At 38.6% G+C, this 22,215-nt stretch overlaps 3 protein-coding genes across 8 annotated transcripts in view; 1 reads left to right on the forward strand and 2 right to left on the reverse strand.

The window, feature by feature from the left end:
• knl1 (kinetochore scaffold 1) lies at positions 1-19,218 on the reverse strand. 2 transcript variants are annotated; one of them, XM_078273940.1, is made up of 32 exons: positions 19,165-19,218; positions 17,398-17,432; positions 17,218-17,254; positions 17,048-17,110; positions 16,789-16,871; positions 16,648-16,703; positions 16,343-16,364; positions 16,138-16,181; positions 15,982-16,034; positions 15,136-15,826; positions 14,926-14,978; positions 14,110-14,758; positions 13,797-13,849; positions 12,900-13,521; positions 12,676-12,707; positions 10,331-12,325; positions 7,844-7,973; positions 7,148-7,206; positions 6,965-7,063; positions 6,761-6,876; positions 5,851-5,941; positions 5,509-5,625; positions 4,737-4,824; positions 4,503-4,565; positions 4,368-4,407; positions 4,181-4,285; positions 3,782-3,882; positions 2,965-3,030; positions 2,648-2,757; positions 1,742-1,863; positions 1,380-1,505; positions 1-1,208 (listed from the first exon to the last, which is right to left on the reverse strand). In XM_078273940.1, exons 2-32 carry the CDS (start codon positions 17,424-17,426, stop codon positions 1,112-1,114), a joined length of 6,012 nt encoding a protein of 2,003 aa, XP_078130066.1. In that variant the 5' UTR covers positions 17,427-17,432; positions 19,165-19,218; the 3' UTR covers positions 1-1,111. The 2 variants fall into 2 exon arrangements, with proteins under 2 accessions (XP_078130066.1, XP_078130065.1); XM_078273939.1 differs by lacking the exon at positions 19,165-19,218 and adding an exon at positions 18,786-18,959.
• On the forward strand, positions 19,077-21,456 carry knstrn (kinetochore localized astrin (SPAG5) binding protein). 3 transcript variants are annotated; one of them, XM_078273947.1, is made up of 9 exons: positions 19,093-19,317; positions 19,684-19,776; positions 19,898-20,033; positions 20,121-20,150; positions 20,237-20,336; positions 20,480-20,594; positions 20,677-20,738; positions 21,017-21,091; positions 21,204-21,456. In XM_078273947.1, exons 2-9 carry the CDS (start codon positions 19,755-19,757, stop codon positions 21,330-21,332), a joined length of 669 nt encoding a protein of 222 aa, XP_078130073.1. In that variant the 5' UTR covers positions 19,093-19,317; positions 19,684-19,754; the 3' UTR covers positions 21,333-21,456. The 3 variants fall into 3 exon arrangements, with proteins under 3 accessions (XP_078130071.1, XP_078130073.1, XP_078130072.1); XM_078273945.1 differs by having other exon boundaries at positions 19,077-19,317; positions 21,017-21,379; XM_078273946.1 differs by having other exon boundaries at positions 19,301-19,372; positions 21,017-21,379.
• LOC144532969 (adhesion G-protein coupled receptor G1-like) overlaps positions 20,734-22,215 on the reverse strand; it is a 12,974-nt gene continuing 11,492 nt past the window's right edge. For all 3 annotated transcript variants that reach the window (XM_078273943.1, XM_078273944.1, XM_078273942.1), the window contains exon 17: positions 20,734-22,091. In XM_078273943.1, the coding sequence (XP_078130069.1) occupies positions 21,940-22,091 (152 nt within the window). In that variant the 3' untranslated portion in view covers positions 20,734-21,939. The remainder of the gene's footprint in view (positions 22,092-22,215) is intronic.

Consider the following 22,215-nt stretch of genomic DNA (forward strand, 5'->3'; position numbering starts at 1 on the left):
TTTAAATGTATGTACATTCATTTTATTTTCATAAATTGTAAAGAAATCATAGGAACTGGCGTATTAGCATTATGAACAAAATATTTACAGACGTTCAATACTGCACAAAGCTACAACAAAATGTGACTATACTATGTACACTGTAAGCAAAACAAAGTACTTTAACCATGTTGACCATCTGGAAGAGACTCTGGAAACTGCAGTTTCTGCACTTGAGAAGTGAAAGACTGCGATTGATCTAACTAATAAAAGGCAGGACTCTCTGTGAGTGAGTCTGTCCGTCTCTCGCAAATGTGGTGACCCACACGCACCGAAGATGTCACACGCAGCCTGCTGACATGTTCGTAAACATGGAGGCAACTGCTCGCCCTCATCCGACATACTTTTGTGTGAATAAACTATGGCTGCCCCCTGAACTTGACATGTCCAGTATTAAACTGGAAATAAAACTAAGCAAACAACACAAACTGACTGCGGTGTGCAGCTGCAGGGCTCAGGAATTCATGGACGTAATTAAAAACTAATTTCCTGTATTCTATCAATTTACACATGCATGTTGTCCTGTTGAACACCGTTCATTTAATGTCACCACGCATTTGTAACAAAATGCAAAAAAATGTTTTTGCAAAATGTAACAGGTGCAGTATCATAAGTCTGGCAACCTGTACACATTATTTATTTGTGTCATCTTTCCCTCAACCATGAAAAAAACATTTGTTGTCCCTATCTCAATGTTTTAGTTTTTTTTTCTCCAACATTTTTATCATTCCCCCCCCCATGTCTTTGTCCCTTTTGTTGACATTTTAGCAGCTTTTTCCAAAGTTTTTTGTATGCATACTTCCAGTGTTCTTGAAGTTTTCATTGTTTTTGTCACTTTTTCCAATATTTTTTACGCTTCCCCCCCCCAACGTTTTGTCGCCTTATTCGACATTTTCGCCCCTTATTTTTCGACATCCCATATTTCTGATATAAAAAACAACAACAACTTGGAAACGGGTCAAATTTGACCCCAGGACAACATGAGGGTTAAAGCCAGTTATGTGTTAAAGTATTTCATTCATAATGTACAAAATTGTTTTTATTACAACTGATTGGAATAAAAATGTTGGTCTCAATAGAGCAGATTTTCATTTATCTTTTTGACGATCTTCGTCAGGAGGTTCTTGGATGGACTAAATGACGCCACAATCTCCTCAATCTTTTGGATCCTGCAAATACATGAAAACATTTAATATTATTATTAGTTTGTAATGAAATTGTGCACATTGTTTTTTTTAGTTTTTTAAGTGCTTTCAAAATTGCATTTCCCTCTACCCAAAACCCAAGAAAGCACCACTCACGGATTTCTACTGTATAATGTATTTTTGAGTGAAGCTTACGTTGTGTTTCCGATCATGTTTTTAAAGCTCTGCAACTGAAGGGCGTAGGGCTGGCCGATCAAACTGACAGAGAAGATCACCTCAAACTGAGAAAATGTCTTGAGACTGCTGAAGACAAAGTGCACTCTAGAAGAAGAAAAAAAAAAAAAAAGAGATTATATAATGTGGCTCAGTTTTTGATAATGGGACTTTTTTTTTTTTTTCTAGTTTTGGAAACAAAACTGGAATATTGTTTAAAATGAATGAAAGATTTGACATCTTTCGTGATGTGGTTTTAATGAACTATACAGTTTCCATACAAATTAATTAAGTGCTAAAAAAACTGCAAGCACGAGCTATTCTTTGTGGGGAAGAGTTCTTACCGAGTGTCCACACAGCTCATGTTGAGAATGTTGAGCCTCACGCTTCCCCACGTTTTCAGCCGACGCAGCTCCTCTCCCAGCAGACGACAGCGACTCACCACCAGGCTCACGTCATGGAGCAGCTACATCAACAGGAGACAGTTGAGAGGTTCAGTGTAACCAAGATGCAGCAATCTAAGAACTAGGGATGCACCGAATCCAGATTTTTGGGGATCGGCCGAATACCAAATCCACTGGTTAAGATTCTGCCGAATCCGAATCCCATCCTCAGTCCATTAACACGGTAAACACATCAATGAAGATAAATGGTTAACAAGTTTTTAGCTGCGACTGTCCTTCCTTTGCCGTACCTGAAGTTGCTGCATTTTGGCTGCCGTCTGTAGATTCCTTCATGCACAACTCACTTTCATATTCTTTCGGATGTTTCATGCGCAAATGTTTTAAACGGCGGTGATGTGTATTGTTGAGGGTCCTCGCCACCATGAGACAAATCGGCATTGCAAATTGAACATGTAGCTCGACTTGAATCGCCTTCTTTTGGCTGAAAGTACTGCCAAACAACACTTTTTCTGCTCACCAGTTCCATTTTCACTTTCTCACAGCCTACTGCATTGAACGGTCCACCTACGTAAACATCGTCCCGTAATCAACGGCAGCGTCATTACGTCGATCAGGGGAGCGCGGCAGAAACCGAACCCCGCCAAAAAGCCCAATATTCGGCCGAATCTGAAGCCGAAACCTGGATTCGGTGCATCCCTACCAAGAACATACATTTGAGACAGAATACTATGGGTCTACTGACTTAAAGAACTTAAAACAAGTCTGACTATGAACAAGTATACAAGTACAACATGCAGCTGCACATGTGCCCCTCTCAATCAACACAACTTCTCCACTCACACCTACCTGTGGAACATGGCCGCTCGTTGGATATTTCTCCACCCAGTCAGTTTCTCCCTCGATGTACTGAGAGAGCAGTTTGTGAACAAGGCGGGCATTACCCAGCGACTTTTCATCTAGTTAGAAACAAAAATGTACAGTAGTTGTTAAAACACATTACCAGTCTCAAGAACATGCCCCATGCTCAACATATAATTAACATTCATTTGACATCTAAGATTTGAGTTCATGATTATCTGAACACACAATATGCGTCACAGATTCCGACAAAATGCCTAGTCATGGCATACTACGTTTTGTATTGGTTTCCCCCCCCCCCTCACCGTCAAGTTGAAGACTCAATGTGATGTGCGATATTTTCCTCTCAGACCGATTATCAGCATCATTTCCTTCAAAAACAAAAAAAAACAAAAATCAATCTTTGCAAAACCACAAGTCTGAAAAGTGCAACATGCTTCAAATTTTCCGCCTTGGAGACCGCCACGTAGAAGCCTTTGGAGCATGTCGACTGTTAAAGAACAATTCATTGCTTCCTCACCGGCCCAATCCCAAAGTGAGCCCTGAGGACTAAGTACTAAAGACTCACAGACTTAATTGACCTCATGTGCTAAGTGAGTGTGTGAGGCCACATGGACTCAGATAGGTATAAATGGGATTGGGACAGCACTTCACGAGATCACGTTACCTTGGTGACGTTTAATAACAAAAGATGTTGCCGTTTGGGAATTTTCATTTTAAGTTTGTTGCTTTCCACGCGGCCAAGGCACAGGAGACGGCTGCCTGATTTCACATTCACTGATTTTCAAACTCTTGTTTTACAAGCTGGACAACAGGTTGGTCTGTGTTCTGTGGTCGCGTGTCGTGCTGTCGTTTACCTTTGTAATTTCCAGATTTCCCTCCGGTCTCGGCGGTAAACGTCACAACGCTTTGAACTGTGGGTAATTCCCCTTGGTGAAGTTTGCATCGATGCAGACTCACGGAAAGGGCTCGGTAAGTGTGTACTCAAATCCTCAGGCCCTTTGAAATTCGACATTGGGACAACCCTAAGCCCTTACGAATGTTGCGAGGACGCGCACCAAAGTCTGTGAGTCCGGACTTTGGGATTGGGCCACTCTTTGGCGTTTGTTGAAGACTACTTACCATTGGATTTTTCATACACCAACTGTAGAATCAAGGTCTCATAGAGGAAAGTGTAGACACTGCAGTTGTCCTCCTTCTCCCCAAACTTCCATTCATTCACCCTGAGGTGCGAAATGTACAAAAATAGGTTTTTACGTTAATATCTTTGTGTGAAAAAGAAAGAGAGAGAGAGAAAAAAAAAAAGAGCAATGTAAATTTTTATTTATTGTCAAGACTACTGACAAAAATAAACTACTGGCCCTCATTTAGTGACAGTTTAGGAGAGTAATGGAGAAAACACTTTAAAAATAGTAAAATGATTCAAGTTTCAGCTTAAGCAGCTTTTTTTTGTAAATGAGGTGCTACGTGTTTTGAAAGTAAGACTTAAGATCTGGAAACCCAGTAAAATCAGAAACTGACATATGCAGCGCGGTGACGTGGCTCTCAAGGTTGCTCGTCTCCACTTTCAGCCTGCTCAGTTTATTTGAAGTCTGCTTCTTCTGCATCTCCAGTTCGGATATTTGTCTGTGGCAGGATCAAAGAAAAGAATAACAAACATTTCTAGAATTAAAGTGTCTAAACATGAAAAACACTATACTCAACTCACCGGTTATTGTCCTCCAAAGCCTCTGTGACTTTTTGCATTTCTGTAAAAACACAACAAAAAGTCAATAACTTATTCAAGTCAAGCACATATAAATGAATGAATGATTAAAAGGAATTAAGTGGTACTACAAGTTACCTTCCTGACGTGATTTCAGACTTGGTTGGTCTTCGAAGCCTTTTTCTTCAACTGCAATAAGTTCTTAAGGGGAACAAAGAAGGTGTTAACAGCAGTTTCACCTTCTACTCTGCCTGTCCCTTTATCAACACACCAACACAGCCTTATTTTTCATGGGTCTGAATCATTTTCCCATTTATACAAACAAGGTGGCAACTGGAAAATCATGAGCCATTTTCCCCACAGTAGTCATACCGGTTTCTAATTCACGAATACAGTCATCCAAGCTTTTTATCATCCCATCTGCTTCCTCGATCATTCCTCTCGGCCTCTGTTGCTCTTTCTGAAAAAATGAAAAAGGTCTTTAAAGCCTCTTAACACCCACACAGACACTTTACAGACAGTAGGTCTAGACTACACTATATCATTTACAGAGAGCCAACAATTCCCCCAAGAGCATGCATTTGGTGACAGTGGCAGAAACCTTGAACAGGTGGGCGGCCATGGGTGTGAGAGATAGAGATGTACAGCAACTACAATAATACCAAACTATAATATTTATAGAAATGACTAAGATTTATAGCAGTGGGTATAATGTAATGACATGATACACAGTGGCAATTGTATTAACAGTAAAGATAATAGAACTGTGACTAAAGAAGCCCAGAGCTTCGATGGGAGTTTATTAGGTTACAAATCCTCACCTACCAATAACAGGGTTTCTGCAAGTCAAATTTAAGACTTTTTAAAACCTTTATGAATGAAATGTAAAGACCTATATCACGACATAGTCGAAACAGTCACAAACGTACTTGCAAAGTAAATAAAATTATTAAAATTGAATAAAAGCAACACTGAGTAATAATGATCTGTACATATATGGCAAATTATATCTGGACTAGCGAAAGAACGAACTACAACACACTACAACACCGCAGAATTAAAAAAAGCAACATTTCAATGAGCATTAGAGGTAGCGTAGCAAAAGATCCCCGATGTTATCATTCAGTATTGTAAGTAATCTTACCAGATTAGCCTGCACAAGATTGGAGTACAACACCTCCTTCATTTCATGCGACTGAACTTTGCTCAACTTTCTGAACAGGTTATGTCTCTCTTTTAGTTTGGCACCAAAAGATTTGAGCTGTGAATTCAAACAGACACAGTGAGGGTCAGGAATAAGATCATTATGCTACATCTACAGAATCAGCAAAGGGCATCCGCTAAACTAAAAAACATCATTTTTAATGCATCCTTTTAACAAAAGGACAATCATACTTAACATGTCACATGAACATAAGTAATCATGGTTACAAAGAGGAAAACAAATTGCAATTTGAAAAAATACATTGAGTTATCCTTTTAATACCTCTCTCTCTGAATAATTTCTCACTTCTTCCCACAAAGTTCTATTCACAATCTTCAGTGGTTTGTCTAGGTCCCGCATTCGCTCCTTCAACCTGGGAAGAGAACAAAACAGGCCTGCTTTAGAACTTCAGTTGTAAGTTAGCACCTGTTTTTAACTTCTTATAACAGTATCTATATATGCCACTTTCAATTTTAATCTGTAACTTCTGGCACACTGCCAAACAAGATATGCTGCTTTTAACTACTTCCTACTGGCAGTTTTCTATACTCTACTTAATTAAAGTGGCCATGCCCGACCTAAAATGAGACATGAACGCCTCTCAGCGAAGAAAAACCAAGTGACATTCGGCTACATCCGACAAACTACTACATGTTTCAATCCGATCGCATTCATAAATCAGGGTTCAACAATAAGGGTTGCCCGGGGCACGTAAATAAAAATAACCCACTTGCCCGTTCGGGGATCATCTTATCATAAATGATGTTATTGTTCTCTTGACCCCGTTGGAGAATGCTTGTTGAATGGTATGATTTTATTGTGTCGTTGGCCAATCAAGAATTGAAAAAGATGACGCTTTTAATGCTTTCAAGATTATTATTATTATTTTTTTGGGGGGGTGTTTAAATGCTATTTTCAGCGTTGGTTCCGGTGTTCTTTTCGGTGCTTTTGACATTTTTTGTTTGTTTTCTTAACGCTTTTTTCTCTTAAGACTTAACGAAGTTTTACTTTTCCAATGTCTTTATATCAATGTGTTTGACGCTTTCTCTTTTTCAAAAAAACTATTTGTATCGGGGCCAGTAATAATTGACTTCGGGCAAGTAGAATATTTTCTCTTTCCCGACCGGACAAGTGAAAAAACAGCTTAACGTTGAACCCCATAAATGTGTTATACAATCTTGAGTGTACACACCCCTCCACCATCTCTGTAAGGTTGAGGACATCTGTCTCATACACCGTCTGTTTAGGACGGTTGATGTGCCTGTCTTTCAATAAATCCATCGGTGTGCGATCTGTGTCTGACAAAAGCTGCAAAAACAAAATAAAAAAGGCAAGTCATTACATTTGGTCATTGTTTTTCATATATATTTTTTAATATTAATGAAGATTAACCTACTCTGCCAGGAAGGATGCTTTGCCGAGGATTATGGATGACAAAGTCTATGTTGAAGAGTTGAAAGAACTCTAACAATGTAATGGTGTCATCATCGAATTTCTGTAATCAAAAACATTGAAGGCAATAAATAACCAGCGTAAAAAATAATAAAAAAAGATGCATTTTTTAAATATGTTAATATACCCTCTGAACATCATTGGCGTAGTCTTCTAGTTGGGATTCAAACAGGCTTTGTTTGTAAGCTGAAAAAAAAAAACAACAACAAAAAAAACACAATAGATTTTCCAGAATCTAGGGAAGCACAATTATGTCAGAAAGGTACCACTAAAGGATCTTAATACTACACCAGAGTTTCTGAAGGTTTCACCAAGTCAAATTTAAGACTTTTTAAATTACCTTTTTAAGACCATTACGAATTAAATTTAAGACCTTTTATCACAACATCAACTAAGCCCTCAATTTGAAAATGAAACTTTTTTTTTTTTTTTTTTCAAACCAAGTATCGCTAAACTTGCACTTCCCCAAAGCTGAAGATTAAAATCCATTTTACGTCTATGGTATAGACTCGCGCCAATAACACAAAAGCTGATTGGCTGCAATATAAGTTGCATGTTGGTCTCATTTGTAGTCGTAATCCATGGAAATTATATTTGGACGAGCGAAAGAAAGAACACTAGGAATAAAAAAAAAAAAAAAAGAGCATTAGAGGTAGCGTTGCATGGACGTAGGGAAATTAAGACCGGTTTAAAATGATTTAAGACATAGAAGACAAAACTTTCAGCGAATTTAAGACTTTCTGGCCTAAAATTTTAATTTTGAAATTTTAGAATTTTTAAGTCCCCGCGGAAACCCTGTACACCATCTGAGCTCATGACTTACTTGATTCAAATGTAGCTTCACATCTGCTGCTGGCTGTGTGACTGCTGTTGGAGTAATCTGTGGTCTGTGTAGTCATGCTTGGACCTGTAGTAGCGTTGCTGTCACACTCCACAACTTGAGACTGAAATCCCTGGTAACAAATAAAACAAAGGGGGGAAATAGAAAACGAATAAGAAACCGTAATATAAATTCTCAAATAAAAGTCAGTATTCAAGTGAAGAGGTGAACTACTGATTGTCTGCTTATGATATGGTAATAGATAGAAACCAATCGGCATAGTACATGGTAAATACAGTCACAGCAAATAACCCCTATATTTCCATTTTATTCCTGTTAATTCCCATGGAAAGAAATTTTGAAACCATAATCGCATCTACTCTATTTTTCTAAGTGCGGATGAGTTACCATCAATGAATTTTTATTAAATGGACACGACTGGTAATAGTAAATACAAACCAAATTTCTTTTAGAGAAGAACTCAGAGCAGCAGATTGGTGAGAACAACATGACTATGTATTAATGGAATCGGTGCTGAGGAAATGTACACAATCCTAAAATGATCAGGGGTCTCATTTATAAACGTTGCGTACGCACAAAATGGGGCTGAAAATGTGTGTACGCCACTTCCCACGCAAAGGTTGTGATTTATAATTAAAAAAAAATCCAAACTTGACGGGAAAATGTGCGGTCCTCCACGCAAACTCTGACATGCGTACGCACATTTTGGAGACAAAGTAGGAATTGGCGACAGACGGTGAGGTGGTGAACTGAAGTCAGACTGCAGAAAGTAAATGGGAATAACGATTACTCGTAATATTTATTAATAAGTATTAATAAGTATTGATGCCTCACGCACATTTTTTTCACTCCATATCATCCACGTTACCACGAAGATTAAACCCAGCAGTGTTATTTGCGCTTGTACTTAGGGATACTTGTTCCATAAACACCTTGTAAAATCCAACTTAAATCTTTAATAAAAATGTGTTAAGGTTTAATCGGCGCCGTCTCATTGTCCGCTACGGAGCGCAGGAGGAAATGGCCCGACTGCATGGAATACAGGATAGCATAAAATACCCTACCCGTCTTTAAAACTGTACATATATCATCAATGTCAAAAGTCTGAAAATACAGCCGTTAAGCTCTCGCGCAATCGTTACACTTAACGTTATCCGTCCTAACTTTAATACTGTTCGTGACAAAACCTGCATGAAGAAAAGTGGGTTTGCCTATTACACTTTCTTTCGTCTTCAAACTGTATCTCGGGGTGGGGGATACCACTAGTTGATGCTGTGTTGGCAAGGTGTTAAAATCACAAATTGTTGTAAAAAAAAAATAAAAAAAAAAAATACTGTGGCGACCCCGTGCGTAATGCTGATGGCCCTGCAGGAGGACTCCGCCAATGGAAGAATCAGGAGAAAAAGAGACTTCAGGGACCATGACGATGACTGGCTAATATGCCGATTTAGATTCCCTAAAGCTGAGCTCTTGGATCTATGTATTGAATTGGGTCCAGTAGGGCAACGTGCCGGAATCGTGCCATCCCGGTCCAAATACAGGTCCTCGCCACGCTGGGGGAAACAGACTTTTCCAGAGGGACAGCTAAGTGTTTGTTTTTTTTAAATAATTATATATAATCTTCAACTTTATCACTAAGGCTTGTTTGGATATAATATATAGTTCTGTGAAATCTTATTATATACGTCTGGTATATCGAAGCTGTCCCCGAGTGCCGTAATGCCTGCCGTTTGACGTATTTTTAATACATGTAGTTATAGATCAGAGGTTTCCCTACACTGTGCAAGAACAGGCCGAAATTATAATTCAATTTGCAGCAATTCCTGAACGTCTGAGAAGTTTTGCTTTTTCTCCGCCAGTCATCATGATTCGGTCTAACAACTGCCAGTGTCGTTCATATACTGATCAGCATTCACGAGGTGCTTTGTATTGACTATTTATGGTTAAAAATAGGCGTGTACAGGGCGGGATAAGAGGCTGATTCAAGTACGCACACTTGTAGGTAATCTCTGATTTATGAAGGGAACTTTGCTTACAGGTGTGCGTACACACGGTTTTATAAAGCTGACTTTTTTTTGGCGTACGCCATTTTGGGCTATTGGGCGTACGTACACTTATAGTAAGGATCCTACGCACAGTTTTATAAATGAGACCCCAGGTCCACAGGTAAACATGGAGGAAGTATTGAGTTTGCATTAACAGGAAATTAAAATCAGTGAATAATAAATAAAAATCAATACATTTATCAGTAAACATGGAGGTTCCTCACTAAAATGTGATGAATATACTTTAAATTAGGAAGATAGACTTAAAGCAACACTATGCAACTTTTCCCACTTCGGTCCCCCTACAGGTTGTCTCATTGGAACCACAGCTCGCGCTAAAAGTTACATAGTGTTGCTTTAAGGACTATCAAGATAAATAAAAAAAGGTAAATTAAGACCCTCTCATTACTCTCACTTGACCTACCATTTCAACATCAGTGTATACTTTCAGTCTCTTCTCATCCTCCACATTATTTTCATCTGCTGGCACAGGTCTCTTTTTTCCACTGACGGGACTAATAAAGTCCTTTTCAGATACATCTGTCTCTAAAAGCTCATCCATGTCGAACTCTTGGGAAGCACTCACTTTTTCAGTGGCTTTCTGAGGACTCATTATGTCCAGGGTTTCAGACATATCTTCATAGCTATCAAGCTCTTCATTGTAAATATCGCTCACATCATCGACAAAGTTGCTCAGTGGATTAGTAACATTGACAGCGACTGTCCTTTGATGTTTGTCCACAGAATTCCCCTTCTTTGGATCATCCGGTTTTATTTTTTGGGGGAGTTTTGCCTTAAATATTCCCACTGAGAGTCTTGACATAAGTTGTTTAGTCTTCAAGTTGAAAGGAGTTGTGGTAGCAGAGGGTTGCTCTCCTTGCAGAAGACATTGAGCTTGTGTATTTTCTTCTGTGTTTACCAAACCCATCTCAAGTTGAGGCTCTGTTACAGGTAGGGATTCGGTTTTGTCGTTTGAGGTTTTGTCCATGTCGCGTTCCAGGTGAGGCAAGGGTGCTGTGTGGCTGTCCATGGCAATAGTATCAGGAGCTGTACTCACCATGTGACTCAAACGCCTTACTTTTGACTTAATATCGGCTAAACTCATCCGTCTGGACTTCCGTGAAGGCGCTGTATCAACATCATGGTCAACAGCACAGGGTGAATTCACCATCTTCTGTGATAAACTACAAGTTAGATTTTTTGATTTGGGTTCCTTACTGGTGCCAGTTTCATTTGAGTCAGGAGAATCGGGAAGGTTTGGGATTTCCACCCGGCCAGGGTTGGAGGAGCCCAGTGCTTCATTTCTCTGTTGTGGAGTTGCCTCGGTTTTCTTCAAATGGTCAGGATTGGGGTACAAGTCCTGCGTGGAAGAAAGGCATTGAGGTGGCTCACCTGTATACGTTTGTCCCAAAATGCCGCCCGTTTGAGCTTCGGTCATATTCATGCTTACATCGTGCTCTGGACCTTCTGTCATGGTTTTATTCACTGACCTCTCCAAGACAGCTGAAACAAAAGGTAAAGCTACCTTTTCAGTATCCACATCAGGCTTCTGTGTTTTAAGTTGGTCCAGTAAGCCATCTGTGTCTGGAGTTTCTTGAGGGGATGGTGCAGCAGGAGCCACTGCTCTAGCCCAGGGGTCACTCACCCTAGACAGGGAGTTTTTAAACCCTGGATCCAAAGCGTGTGCGGATGAAGATTGGTTTCCGCGAGGACGATACGTCTTCTTTGCAGATAAAGGAAAATCCACGTCTTCATGGGTGAATAAAATATTAGAATCTCGGTGTGGAAGAAGTGAATCTGATACTGAATTGCTGGCAATATTTACAGTGAGACATTGAGTCACATCCATAGCTGCATCATTGTCAGCGAACCTCATTGTCTTCTCTCCACCAGCAGGTAAAATGTCCACATCTTGGTGTGACTGTGGTTCAAAATCAGTGGCAATGTTTACAGTGTGACTTCTTGTCACATCCATAGCTGCATCAGTTGTGTTGAATCTCATGGTCTTCTCTCCACAAGCAGGTAAGGAGTCCACATATTGGTGTGGCTGCAGTTTTAAATCAGTGGCAATGTTTACAGTGTGACTTCTTGTCACATCCATAGCTGCATCAGTTGTGTTGAATCTCATGGTCTTCTCTCCACAAGCAGGTAAGGAGTCCACATTTTGGTGTGGCTGCAGTTTTAAATTAGTGGCAATGTTTACAGTGTGACTTCTTGTCACATCCATAGCTGCATCAGTTGTGTTGAATCTCATGGTCTTCTCTCCAAAAGCAGGTAAGGAGTCCACATATTGGTGTGGCTGCAGTTTTAAATCAGTGGCAATGTTTACAGTGTGACTCCTTGTCATATCCATACAGGCATCGTCAGCAGTAAACTTCACTGTTTTCTCTCTGCAGTCGTCTTCAGCATCAAACTTGACCTGAGGAAGACAATCGTAACATTTATTAGGACACAGAGTTAACATTATTTCATAATCAAAACTGTTTGCCGTTTCAGTGCCACCATCCATAAAAGGTCCTCTACCCCTTTCTAAAGCAAAGAAACGAGTAAGATCACTGTTCTTTACACCTTAACAAATGTGTTTATTTTGGGAGATGTGAATCAATTATCACTTATGCTTCTGTGGAGGCTCTACGAGGAGCTTTCACCCTAGCCTACATAAGTGGACCGAAGTCTAAAGATGCAGTATTCAGGACAAGTAGGCGGTATAGTGATTCATTCAGAACACAAATGCGCAAAAGATCAAATTAAGCAAAGGTTTAAGCTCACCTGATCTCTTTGCACCAATGAGGTATCCATACCTAAATGTGGAGATGGAAAATAAGTAAGAAGCAATTCAAACAAAGAAAAACTCAAGACGACTCCAATTCCAATATTTAAGCATTATTAAACTGATTTGAAGCACTCAGTGAGTTTCTTATTTCGATCCTTACAATTTTTGTTCTCTGTTGCATTCGCTGTCATAACATTTGAAGGGATTAGGGTTTCCATACCTTTACGGAATGTTCCCAGTGTTTCATTGTGCTGCTGTCGTGAAGTCATCTGTGCTTTCTTCAAACTGCCACTTTGGGAGTAAATGTCTTGTGTGAGGAAAAGACACAGAGTAGTATCATCTGTATCTGGGAGTCCTAAAATGCAGCCCGTTTGAGCTTTAGTTACGTTTACATCATCTTCTGGACAGATTGTGCCTCCATTCGATGAGTCTCCCATGTTGTATTGTGCAGCTGTAGGTGTCATCCTTTCGACCACAGGATTAACACTGGGCCCACTTGGTTTTGAGAGGCTCTTATTAAAGCTTGGATCCACACCGTGACGTGCCGATGAAGATCTGTTTCTAGGCAGACCACATGTCTCATCTTCTTGTTTCTTCACAGGAAGAACTGATTCCGCAATATTTACAGTGAGGCACTTGGTCATATCCATAGAGGTGTCATTTGCAGTGAGCCTAAAGGTTTTCTCTCCACATATAGGAAAAACGTCCACATTTTGAAACGATTGCAGCTCGAAACCAGTGGCAGTGTTTACAGTGTGACTTTGTGTCACATCCATACATGCATCATATGCAGAAATCCTCTCAGGTTTCTCTCTGCAGTCATCTTCCGTATCAAATTTGACCTGTGGAAGAAGAAAAAAAACACCGTTATCGTGCAGCTATAGCACACATTGATCTTGATATGAAATTGTAATCTAGCATTCCTAATTAACCATTATTAAAACAAACTATTTTACCATGAAAAAGCATGCTACCATTTCTAAAATAAATAAATACATAAATGCAATCACTGATTCTGCATAACTTGATAAAATGTTTTTATTTCCAGGTGAATCAGCATGTGACAATTCATTACAGACCAAATGCAGCTCTAAAAACATAACGTCTTTAAGCTTACCGGATTTCTTTGCACCTTTGTCTTCAAAGATGGCTTCAATGCAGTTTCCATACCTATTATGTGAAGGGGATTAAATAAAAAAAGGGAAATTAGCTAAATCAATCATACCCAGATTCCACCAATTTTAAATATAATTAAACTAAATTAATGTTATAAAATATAGGTTTCTAAGTACATACATCATTCACATGACCAAAACAATTCTTTTTTCTTCAAATGTTTTGGTTAATGGTCTCATTTTAGTTTCTCTCACTCTAAGTTTTATAGACTACATTTGAGAAAATAAAAAAAGGAAGGTTTGTAGTTTCCTTACCCGCACGGTTAGATGACCCCATTGCTTTGCTGTTCTTCTGTCCTGAAGTCATCTCTTGTTTCTTCAGACCTTCACAGTGGGGGTACATGTCTTGTGTGGGAAAAAGAAACTGGAAAGGATCATCTGAGGCGGTGAGCCCTATTATGCGGCCCGTCTGAGTTTCAGTCATATCCATGCTCACATCGCTTTCAGGACAGATTGTACCTCCATTAAATGATTTTTCAAAGATCCTGGATGTAATGAGGGACTGACTTCCTTTCCCAACATTACTTTGAAGCTGGGACAGGGAGCCGTTTGTGTCAACGGTTTCCTTAGAGGATGCTGCAGCAGAAGGTACCGTTCTGGCAATCGCAGGATCACCGCTGGAGGCGCCTGGTTTAGAGAGACTTGAAAGGAAGTCTTCAAATCCTAGATCCAAAGCATTAGCTGACGAGCCAGGCGCACCACACGTCTCGCGCTTTCCCTCCTGCAGAGATGAAGCATTGTCCATTTTTCCACGAGTGTGAACAATGTCCAAGTTTTGGTTCGGAGGTGGTAATAAACTACTGGCAATGTTTACCGTGTGACTCTGAGTCATATTCATAAACTCATCACCTGCAGAGAACATTATTGTTTTCTCTTTGCAATCATCTTCTGTATCAAGGTTGGCCTGAAGAAGAAAAGACATTAAAAGAGCATTAAACCAACATTATCAAAACTCAACTAGTTAGTTTCAGTTAATGTCAGTACGGCATAAAAGGATTATTTTCGAACTTAAAACTTTGGCAAGCTAGGAAATTCACTGTAACAGAAAAGTAAACCAATTATAAAACTCACCTCGTGTCTTTGATGAGAAGCATGTACAGCCGGATTCTTCAAGGATGTCATATCTAAATTTGGAAATTGAAATGCAATAAGATGCTACTTGAACTGTATTCAAATCATAAGTTGTAAAATAATATCTGCAACCCCAAAACACACAAGACATGTTAAGTATTACTGAGTCAAAGCAAGAATCAGTTAGCTTGTTGATACAAAATTCAATACCTTTAGGGTTGAATGACGCCAGTGTTTTACTGCTTCTCTGCGGTTGTTTGGTCTTCTCTGCCGTCTGTGACACTCTGTTGTCAAAGCGGGAGTACATTTCTTGTGTGGGAAAAAGACACTGAAAGGGATCATCATCAGTGAATCCCAGCATGCAGTCTGTCTGAGCTTTAGTCATATCCATGCTTAAATCATCTTCTGGACCGAGTGCACTTCCATAAGATAATTCACCAATCTTCCTGGATGTATTTAGGGACTTCTCCACCACAGCTGAAACTGAAGTTGGAGCCTGATTTTCTTTATCCACATCAGCCCTTTGGGTTTTAATCTGGGCCAGAGAGCGGTTTGCTTCTTCAGAGGGTGCGCCAGAAGCAGGCTTTGTTCTGGTGATGACCGGACTAGAGCTGGGGCCACTTTGTTTCGAGTGACTTGCAAGGAATTTTTCAAATTCAGGATCCAAAGAAGGCACTGATGAGGATAGGTTTCTCGCCATGGATCCATTATTCACAGTGAACATCTCCGTTTTCACTCTTCTAGAGGGTAAAGGGTCATCGTTCTGGAGGGAAATATCTGGAAGTAATTCTGCATCACCGGCAATGTTTATTGTGTGACTGTGGGTCATGTCCATGAATTCATCATCTGTAGAAAATATCACAGTTTTTTCCCCTAAGTCACCCGCAGTATCAAAGTTGACCTGGTGAAGAGAAGTAGCTTTATGTCAACAAACAGCACACAACTATCAGGTTTTATAATCAAAATCCTCTCATGAACATTATAACGAAGCATTCTAATAATGTATTACATATAGGTCATAAGAATGCATTTTAACCAAAGGGATTTCAAGCTCACCTTTTGCCCTTGTTGAGAAGCATGCAGAGGAGCATTCAATAGGGTTTCCATTCCTGAATTTCAAGACTTGGAATTTAGTAAGTCATCTTACACTGTAACAGATAATGTGAGCATGTGTTAATAGTTGTCAGAAGATCAAAAAACAACTATCCCTACCTGTAATTTGTTGAATCCCATCTTCAGTGACGGCCACCTGGACCCTTATGAAAGGAAACACACGATATTTCTGTTAACACAGAACATTTTGACTGGTTTGGTGAGAATACAAGTCAAAGATAAGCACCTAAAATCAACGATTTTGTCCATGCTAGTGAGGTCAACAGCTGAATATGTAGCACGTGCAAGGATCAAGTCACCTTACCTATTTTTTGTGGCTGCCGCTGCTGTGGAATAACAGAGGACAAATATTACAAGGCTTTCATTTCATATACACACACACACATATTATATATATACACACACACACATATTATATATATATATATATATATATATATATATATATATATATATATATATATATATATATATATATATATATATATATATATATATATATATATATATATATATATATATATATATATATAATTTCTTTTTTTTTATATACATATATACAATTTTTTTTAAATCACATAGTTATACATACTAACATTACATACTTACTTGTTGTTATTAACTCTTGTAAAGGATTTTTGGCAGGAGAGGCATTTTTTCCATCCCTGGAAAAGATAAAATACTGATTAGGTTTAAAAAGGCCAGTGCCCTTGTAGAAAATGAAGCCTGACTTGTTTTCTAGTGTCTCACTTTGAGAACAGGAGAACATTGTTGGCAGGGGCAAAACTGACTCTTCTTGAATTCCTCTTTTCCACTGGTTTGGCACACTCCACCTAAGTGAAAATAAAGTAAAAATTCAAACCATAAACGCATAAATGCATTACCACTGAATTGTATCCTTAGGGTGAGAATTGATACTTAAAAAAATATATATAGTATGGTTGGAGCGTCAATTTAATTACATTAAAAATCCCCAATTAAACATAAAATGTTTAAGCAATCCATTTACCACGTTTTCCTGTTGCACTGGGTCAGAGAATTTCATTGATGATCTCTGTGGGGGTTTCAAAATCTAAAAATGAAAAATTGCAGACATTATGGTTCAGGTCAATGATTTGTTCACATTTTTTTATAAGTATAAATACTTTGTCCATAAAATTATTTTTTTTTAGCACTGACCGAAGAAATGCGCCGCTTGGTGAATCCACTGCCTTCACTGTAACACAGAGGATGAAACACAGTATTCAGCTCCGGTGTATGTGCATGTGGGATGTTAGGTAATATGTAGTCTGCTTTGAGGTTCAGGCACAAAGCACATGTGACTGCTTTCTCACAACATATAACATAATTGTCACTCACTCATTCTTGGCAGGATCCAGAGGCTCCATTTTCAACTGTGAACAAAAGGAAAACAGAGCTTGATACAGCAACTCACAGATTCTGCTATATATGATTCAATTTAAGCCTTTTCAGTGATATATATGCAACATTTGCCTGACCTTTCTTCATATTTAGCTTGAGCATTCAATTAACAACCAAAGATATGATTTTTTTTTGGTGGAATAACTGTTAGATCAGGTGTGGTGTGCAAGGTTGACTTAGACCAGTGATCTTCAACAGGGGGTCCACAACCCCTAGATGGTCCTCAGAGTCATTGCAGGGGGGTCATAAAAATTGTTTATACTTTTTTGAACGCCGCCCCCCCCCCCCCTCAAAATATGTCTGAAAATATTAACATGAATCCAACATATTATTAGCAAAGATAAAATCGGCCTATTCCTTAAAAACAACCTCAACAACACTGATGATATGGTTACTTGTCTGTAAAGTAGCCACTATGTTAGCCATCAGTTGAGCTTATGTATTCACGGTTTGACATAAAAACATGCTATACGAATATGTAAATTATTATTGTTTTAATAGCTTAGTATTGTAGGGCACCATAAAATGGTATGTGTATACACTTAAGGCCAACCTACACGTTATTGTAGGCCCAGTTTATTATGCAACTCAATTGTATACAATAGAATACATGTATTACGGTGTCGCTGCTCATCTCTCTTTCAGGTTAGGGGCCCTCGGCCTAAATAACATTGAAGACCCCTGACTTAGACTATTCTTCAGAAGCCATGATAAGTTTGCCAAGTTTGTTTGTTTATTTATTTATTTATTTAAGAAGGGACAACAATGCACATTAATTAATTAACATGAGCATTTGTGTCCAATATGTAAATGTGCCAGATTTAGCCATACAGGCTAATTTTTATCTGCAATCACTGGCAGGTTGATGACATTAAAAGAAAACATACAAGAGCACGTAAACACATAAGCACAGATACAGAACACACATAGCTAGCACAATAAAAGCATATACACATTAAGCACAATCAAAGTTTTAACTTCATCAAGATTATGCAACATTCGCCGCTTATTGTATTTGAAAAATCGCACCAAACTTCATTCAAAAAAATCGGTCAAGTTAAGCGAAATAGCAAATAGACGTTAGCTGGATATGCATTTCCTTTAGGTCAGCAAAACAACTTTCCTCCAAAATATTTAATGACTTCCTATTTATCTTCATTCATTACAGAAAACAAACTGACCTCGCTAGCAAGGATGAAAACATTTATTTTAGTGTAGCTAACGTTAACGTTAACATTACACCATAGTTAACGCTAACGTCTGTCTGCCATTGACAATACGAACATGAAAAATAACTGAACACCAAAGAAGCATACGGCGGATACCTTGTAGTTGTAAAGAGCTTAATTCCTTGTGTTTTACGACGGATATGACTGTGTTCTTCTTAATTTACGTTAACTTAAAATACTTTTCATGTCGCTTATTTTTTCAGCTCGGTCGATGTGCGAACCTGCAAGCTCCTGCTAACGTCAACGAGCCTCGATCAGATGTGGCTATAATGCTAACGTCTTTAGTTTTGAATTTAGCCGCCTCCACGCATGCGCATTCCACTATTCTACTTTTTCGATTCCGCGCGGCTTCAGTTAGCTAGTGCAGTAAAGTCGGAGACGGTTTAGAGGATTTTTGGTAAAGTTAACTCAACATATCCACACATAAAAAAGAATACATACAACGCTTAGCTCGACTTAATCAAGAAATACAAACCTCCTGACGACCAGAAGTGAAACGTAGTTTTCTTCATACAGGAAATAGCGTATTTAAACCGGAATTGATCATAGAGGGCGGGACGTTTTTAAATTGAGGCTCGGTTTTGACTGTTGACAAGTCTCGTCGTTATTAACTTAGCTATCCATAAAGGTAGGTAGTTGATGTTGTGTTATTGAACCATTTCACACATATGGGTATGTTTCAGGTATGTTGAACGTTTAACTAGCACCTAAGATCAGCTGATTAGACGCTTGATATGTTACGTTTTCTTTTTTTTTAAGTTTTGCACCGAATGTTGTAGTTGGAAAGAAGCCCCAAACTCCATTCAAAATCCGTCCATCTTTATGTTATATGCGTAATATCACATATGTAGGGTTCGGTAATCCATTAAGCTCTTGAATCTTTAGAATACCCATAAGCAGAACATGTTTGGAATTGTAGTTAAACAGCTGCTGGTTCAGTAAAGATTTCCAGGAATGACTAAACGATAGTAAATCAGATTATTTCTTCATACAGGTGCCTGTGGGGATTGTTCTACCTTTCTGTCATTGTATTAATCGCACAACAGATTGTCAGCAAATTGAGCAATGTCTTCAAAAATTCCAAGAGGTGAGCATATTAGCTGTATTTTTGGCGCTTTATTGGCGATTATATTAATGTGTATCTTAATTGTATATAGAGTAGTCAAACAAACCTGATGTCTGATTTAAGAATATTCTGTGTTTTCCAGGTGTGCAGTTACCTGCAGGAACGAAAAAAAGCGGTCATAAATCTGAATCCAGAGACACAGCAACTGTGTCTGCATCAGCAAATGCTGCCCAAAAATCAGATGGTATCCTTAAACCTCAAAATGAAAACGTGCCAAAGTAAGACATTTCTAATCAACACTATACTCTATGTGTTTGCTTTACAGTCAACGTTATTGAATTGCATTCTTCACTTTTGTCTTCCAGGCATCTTTTTGCTCCAAAGGTTCACAAAGGGTAAGACATATATTTTATTGCCTATCCTGAACATATTGTGGGCTTTAGCCTTTTTTTTCACAACTTTATGTTGCACCTGTCTGTAGGATCTCCACCAGGTATGGGCAACAGGCAGAGCTCAAGGAGCAAAATCTGCATCTGATGGCTACCAATGAGGAGCTGCAGAAAAACCTCACAGACACACAGGTGCAGGGATGGATTTTGATAAAAATGTGTAGGATTGTAACATAACAAAGTATTTTTGTTTATACTCCTCGTGGCAGGAGATGTTCACTTGTCTGTGTTGTCCACTGCAATTGTACATCATTTCTTTCCTTGTTATATTGCAGCAAAGAGTAGCTGAGTTGGAGCTGCAGTACAGCCACCTTGAAAAAGAGAATACAGAGGTACAGAAAAACCTGAAGGACTGTCACGTGCTCCTCGTCTCAGCCAATATAGACCCAGGTGAATATGTATCACCATTTTCATAATGTGCTTTTTCTTGGCTTAAGTTCAGTTGTTGCTTGATGGAAAACATCGCTTTCAGTTTTAGGAAAAATGGTTGGAGAAGCTTCACGAAACAATGACGATCAAAGAAAAGAAGTTATGGTGCGTATATATTTTATTTCAGTTTACTTGATGTTATAAGCACAGTCATGTTTTATTTATCATATGCTTTATCAAACTCATGCAAATAACTACAAACATGCACTTGTTATATGCCACATAACCACACAATTAAAGAAAAGTGACAAAAAAAATGTTACTTGTTTTAGAATTTTAAATATACACTATACGTGAATCCTACACATAAAGAGTTACAGTCTTTTGGCTATCATAGGCAGTGCCAACTATTAAACACCTATATTTTATTGTCTCCATTTCAGAGTGTCTCCACAGACCTGCTGAATGAATTAAAAGCGTTTGGAGACACTGCATCACAGCAACGTGCTCGGCTAGAGGTGAGTCCCACTCCTTCGTATATTGGCCAATGTAACTTTGCTATTTCTTGTGGTAAATTTAAGGGATGGTTGGAGTGTGTTTTTAAATGTTCCTCATTTTGCACACTTATAGGAAATCCAAGCAACAATGACAGGACTCACTAAAGCACTGCAACATATAAAGCAGGAAAGGGAGAACTTTTCGCTGGAGGCTGCTGAAATGGAACAAGCTCTCAAGGAAGCAGAAGCTCTCTTGTTGTAAAAGTAATAACAATTTCCCAACTTAAAATGAGTTTAAAAAAAAATAAATAGTATATATATTGATGCATAATGTATGTTTTAATGTTTGGGTAACTGAAACTGAATAAAGAATTCTGATTTCCTCACTTTCATCTTTTCACATTTCGAAGCGTTAAAACGTGCTTTTAAACACTGCACAAGTTCTAATGGGTGGAACAGGTGCTAGTCTATCCACAACTATAGATATTTTGTATATATGTGGAAGATCAGAGGGCCTTTAACAAGTACTTAATCATTCAAAATCATTCCATTAAAAAAATCTGTCAATACATTTTGCATTACAAAAAGTCATTAATTCAACTGCATGACACACCCTTTTATGATCCTTACTGAATGAAATTGTTCAAACCAAATTCTGATCCTAAGATAACCTAAACAAAATATACAAGGAATAATATGTGGTATTGAAGCAATTTCTCTATACACACTAATGACTATCAAATATGTCAGGAAAGATGCATTTTACAGTCATACATCAATACACTTTCCAGTTAATTCTTAGTACTTTCTTGTAGTCTCAAGTTACTTCAAACTGACCTTTTCATCACTCTTTGGTCCCAATTTGTCTTTCAGGGTTTTTTTTTTTTTTCATGTGGATCGGTGTAGGGGTTCTCAAAGATGTCCAGGCTGGTTTTAACAGTGTTGGTGCTGATTGCGTTTTTATGACCGGTTGTCTCTCCTGTGTGGCTGGTGTTATAGTAGTAGATGAACAGGAAGAAACCTGCCGGGCAAAGACAGATCAGGTCACTCATAGGGACAATATGAGCCTAGGAAATGTAATTTTTAGTTTATCGCTAGTTTACACTCATTGCTCATGTAGTTGGGTTTTATTTTCACAGTTATCC

The sequence above is a fragment of the Sander vitreus genome, chromosome 18 (genome assembly GCF_031162955.1).
Source record: "Sander vitreus isolate 19-12246 chromosome 18, sanVit1, whole genome shotgun sequence".
NCBI classification, from domain to species: Eukaryota; Metazoa; Chordata; class Actinopteri; order Perciformes; family Percidae; genus Sander; species Sander vitreus.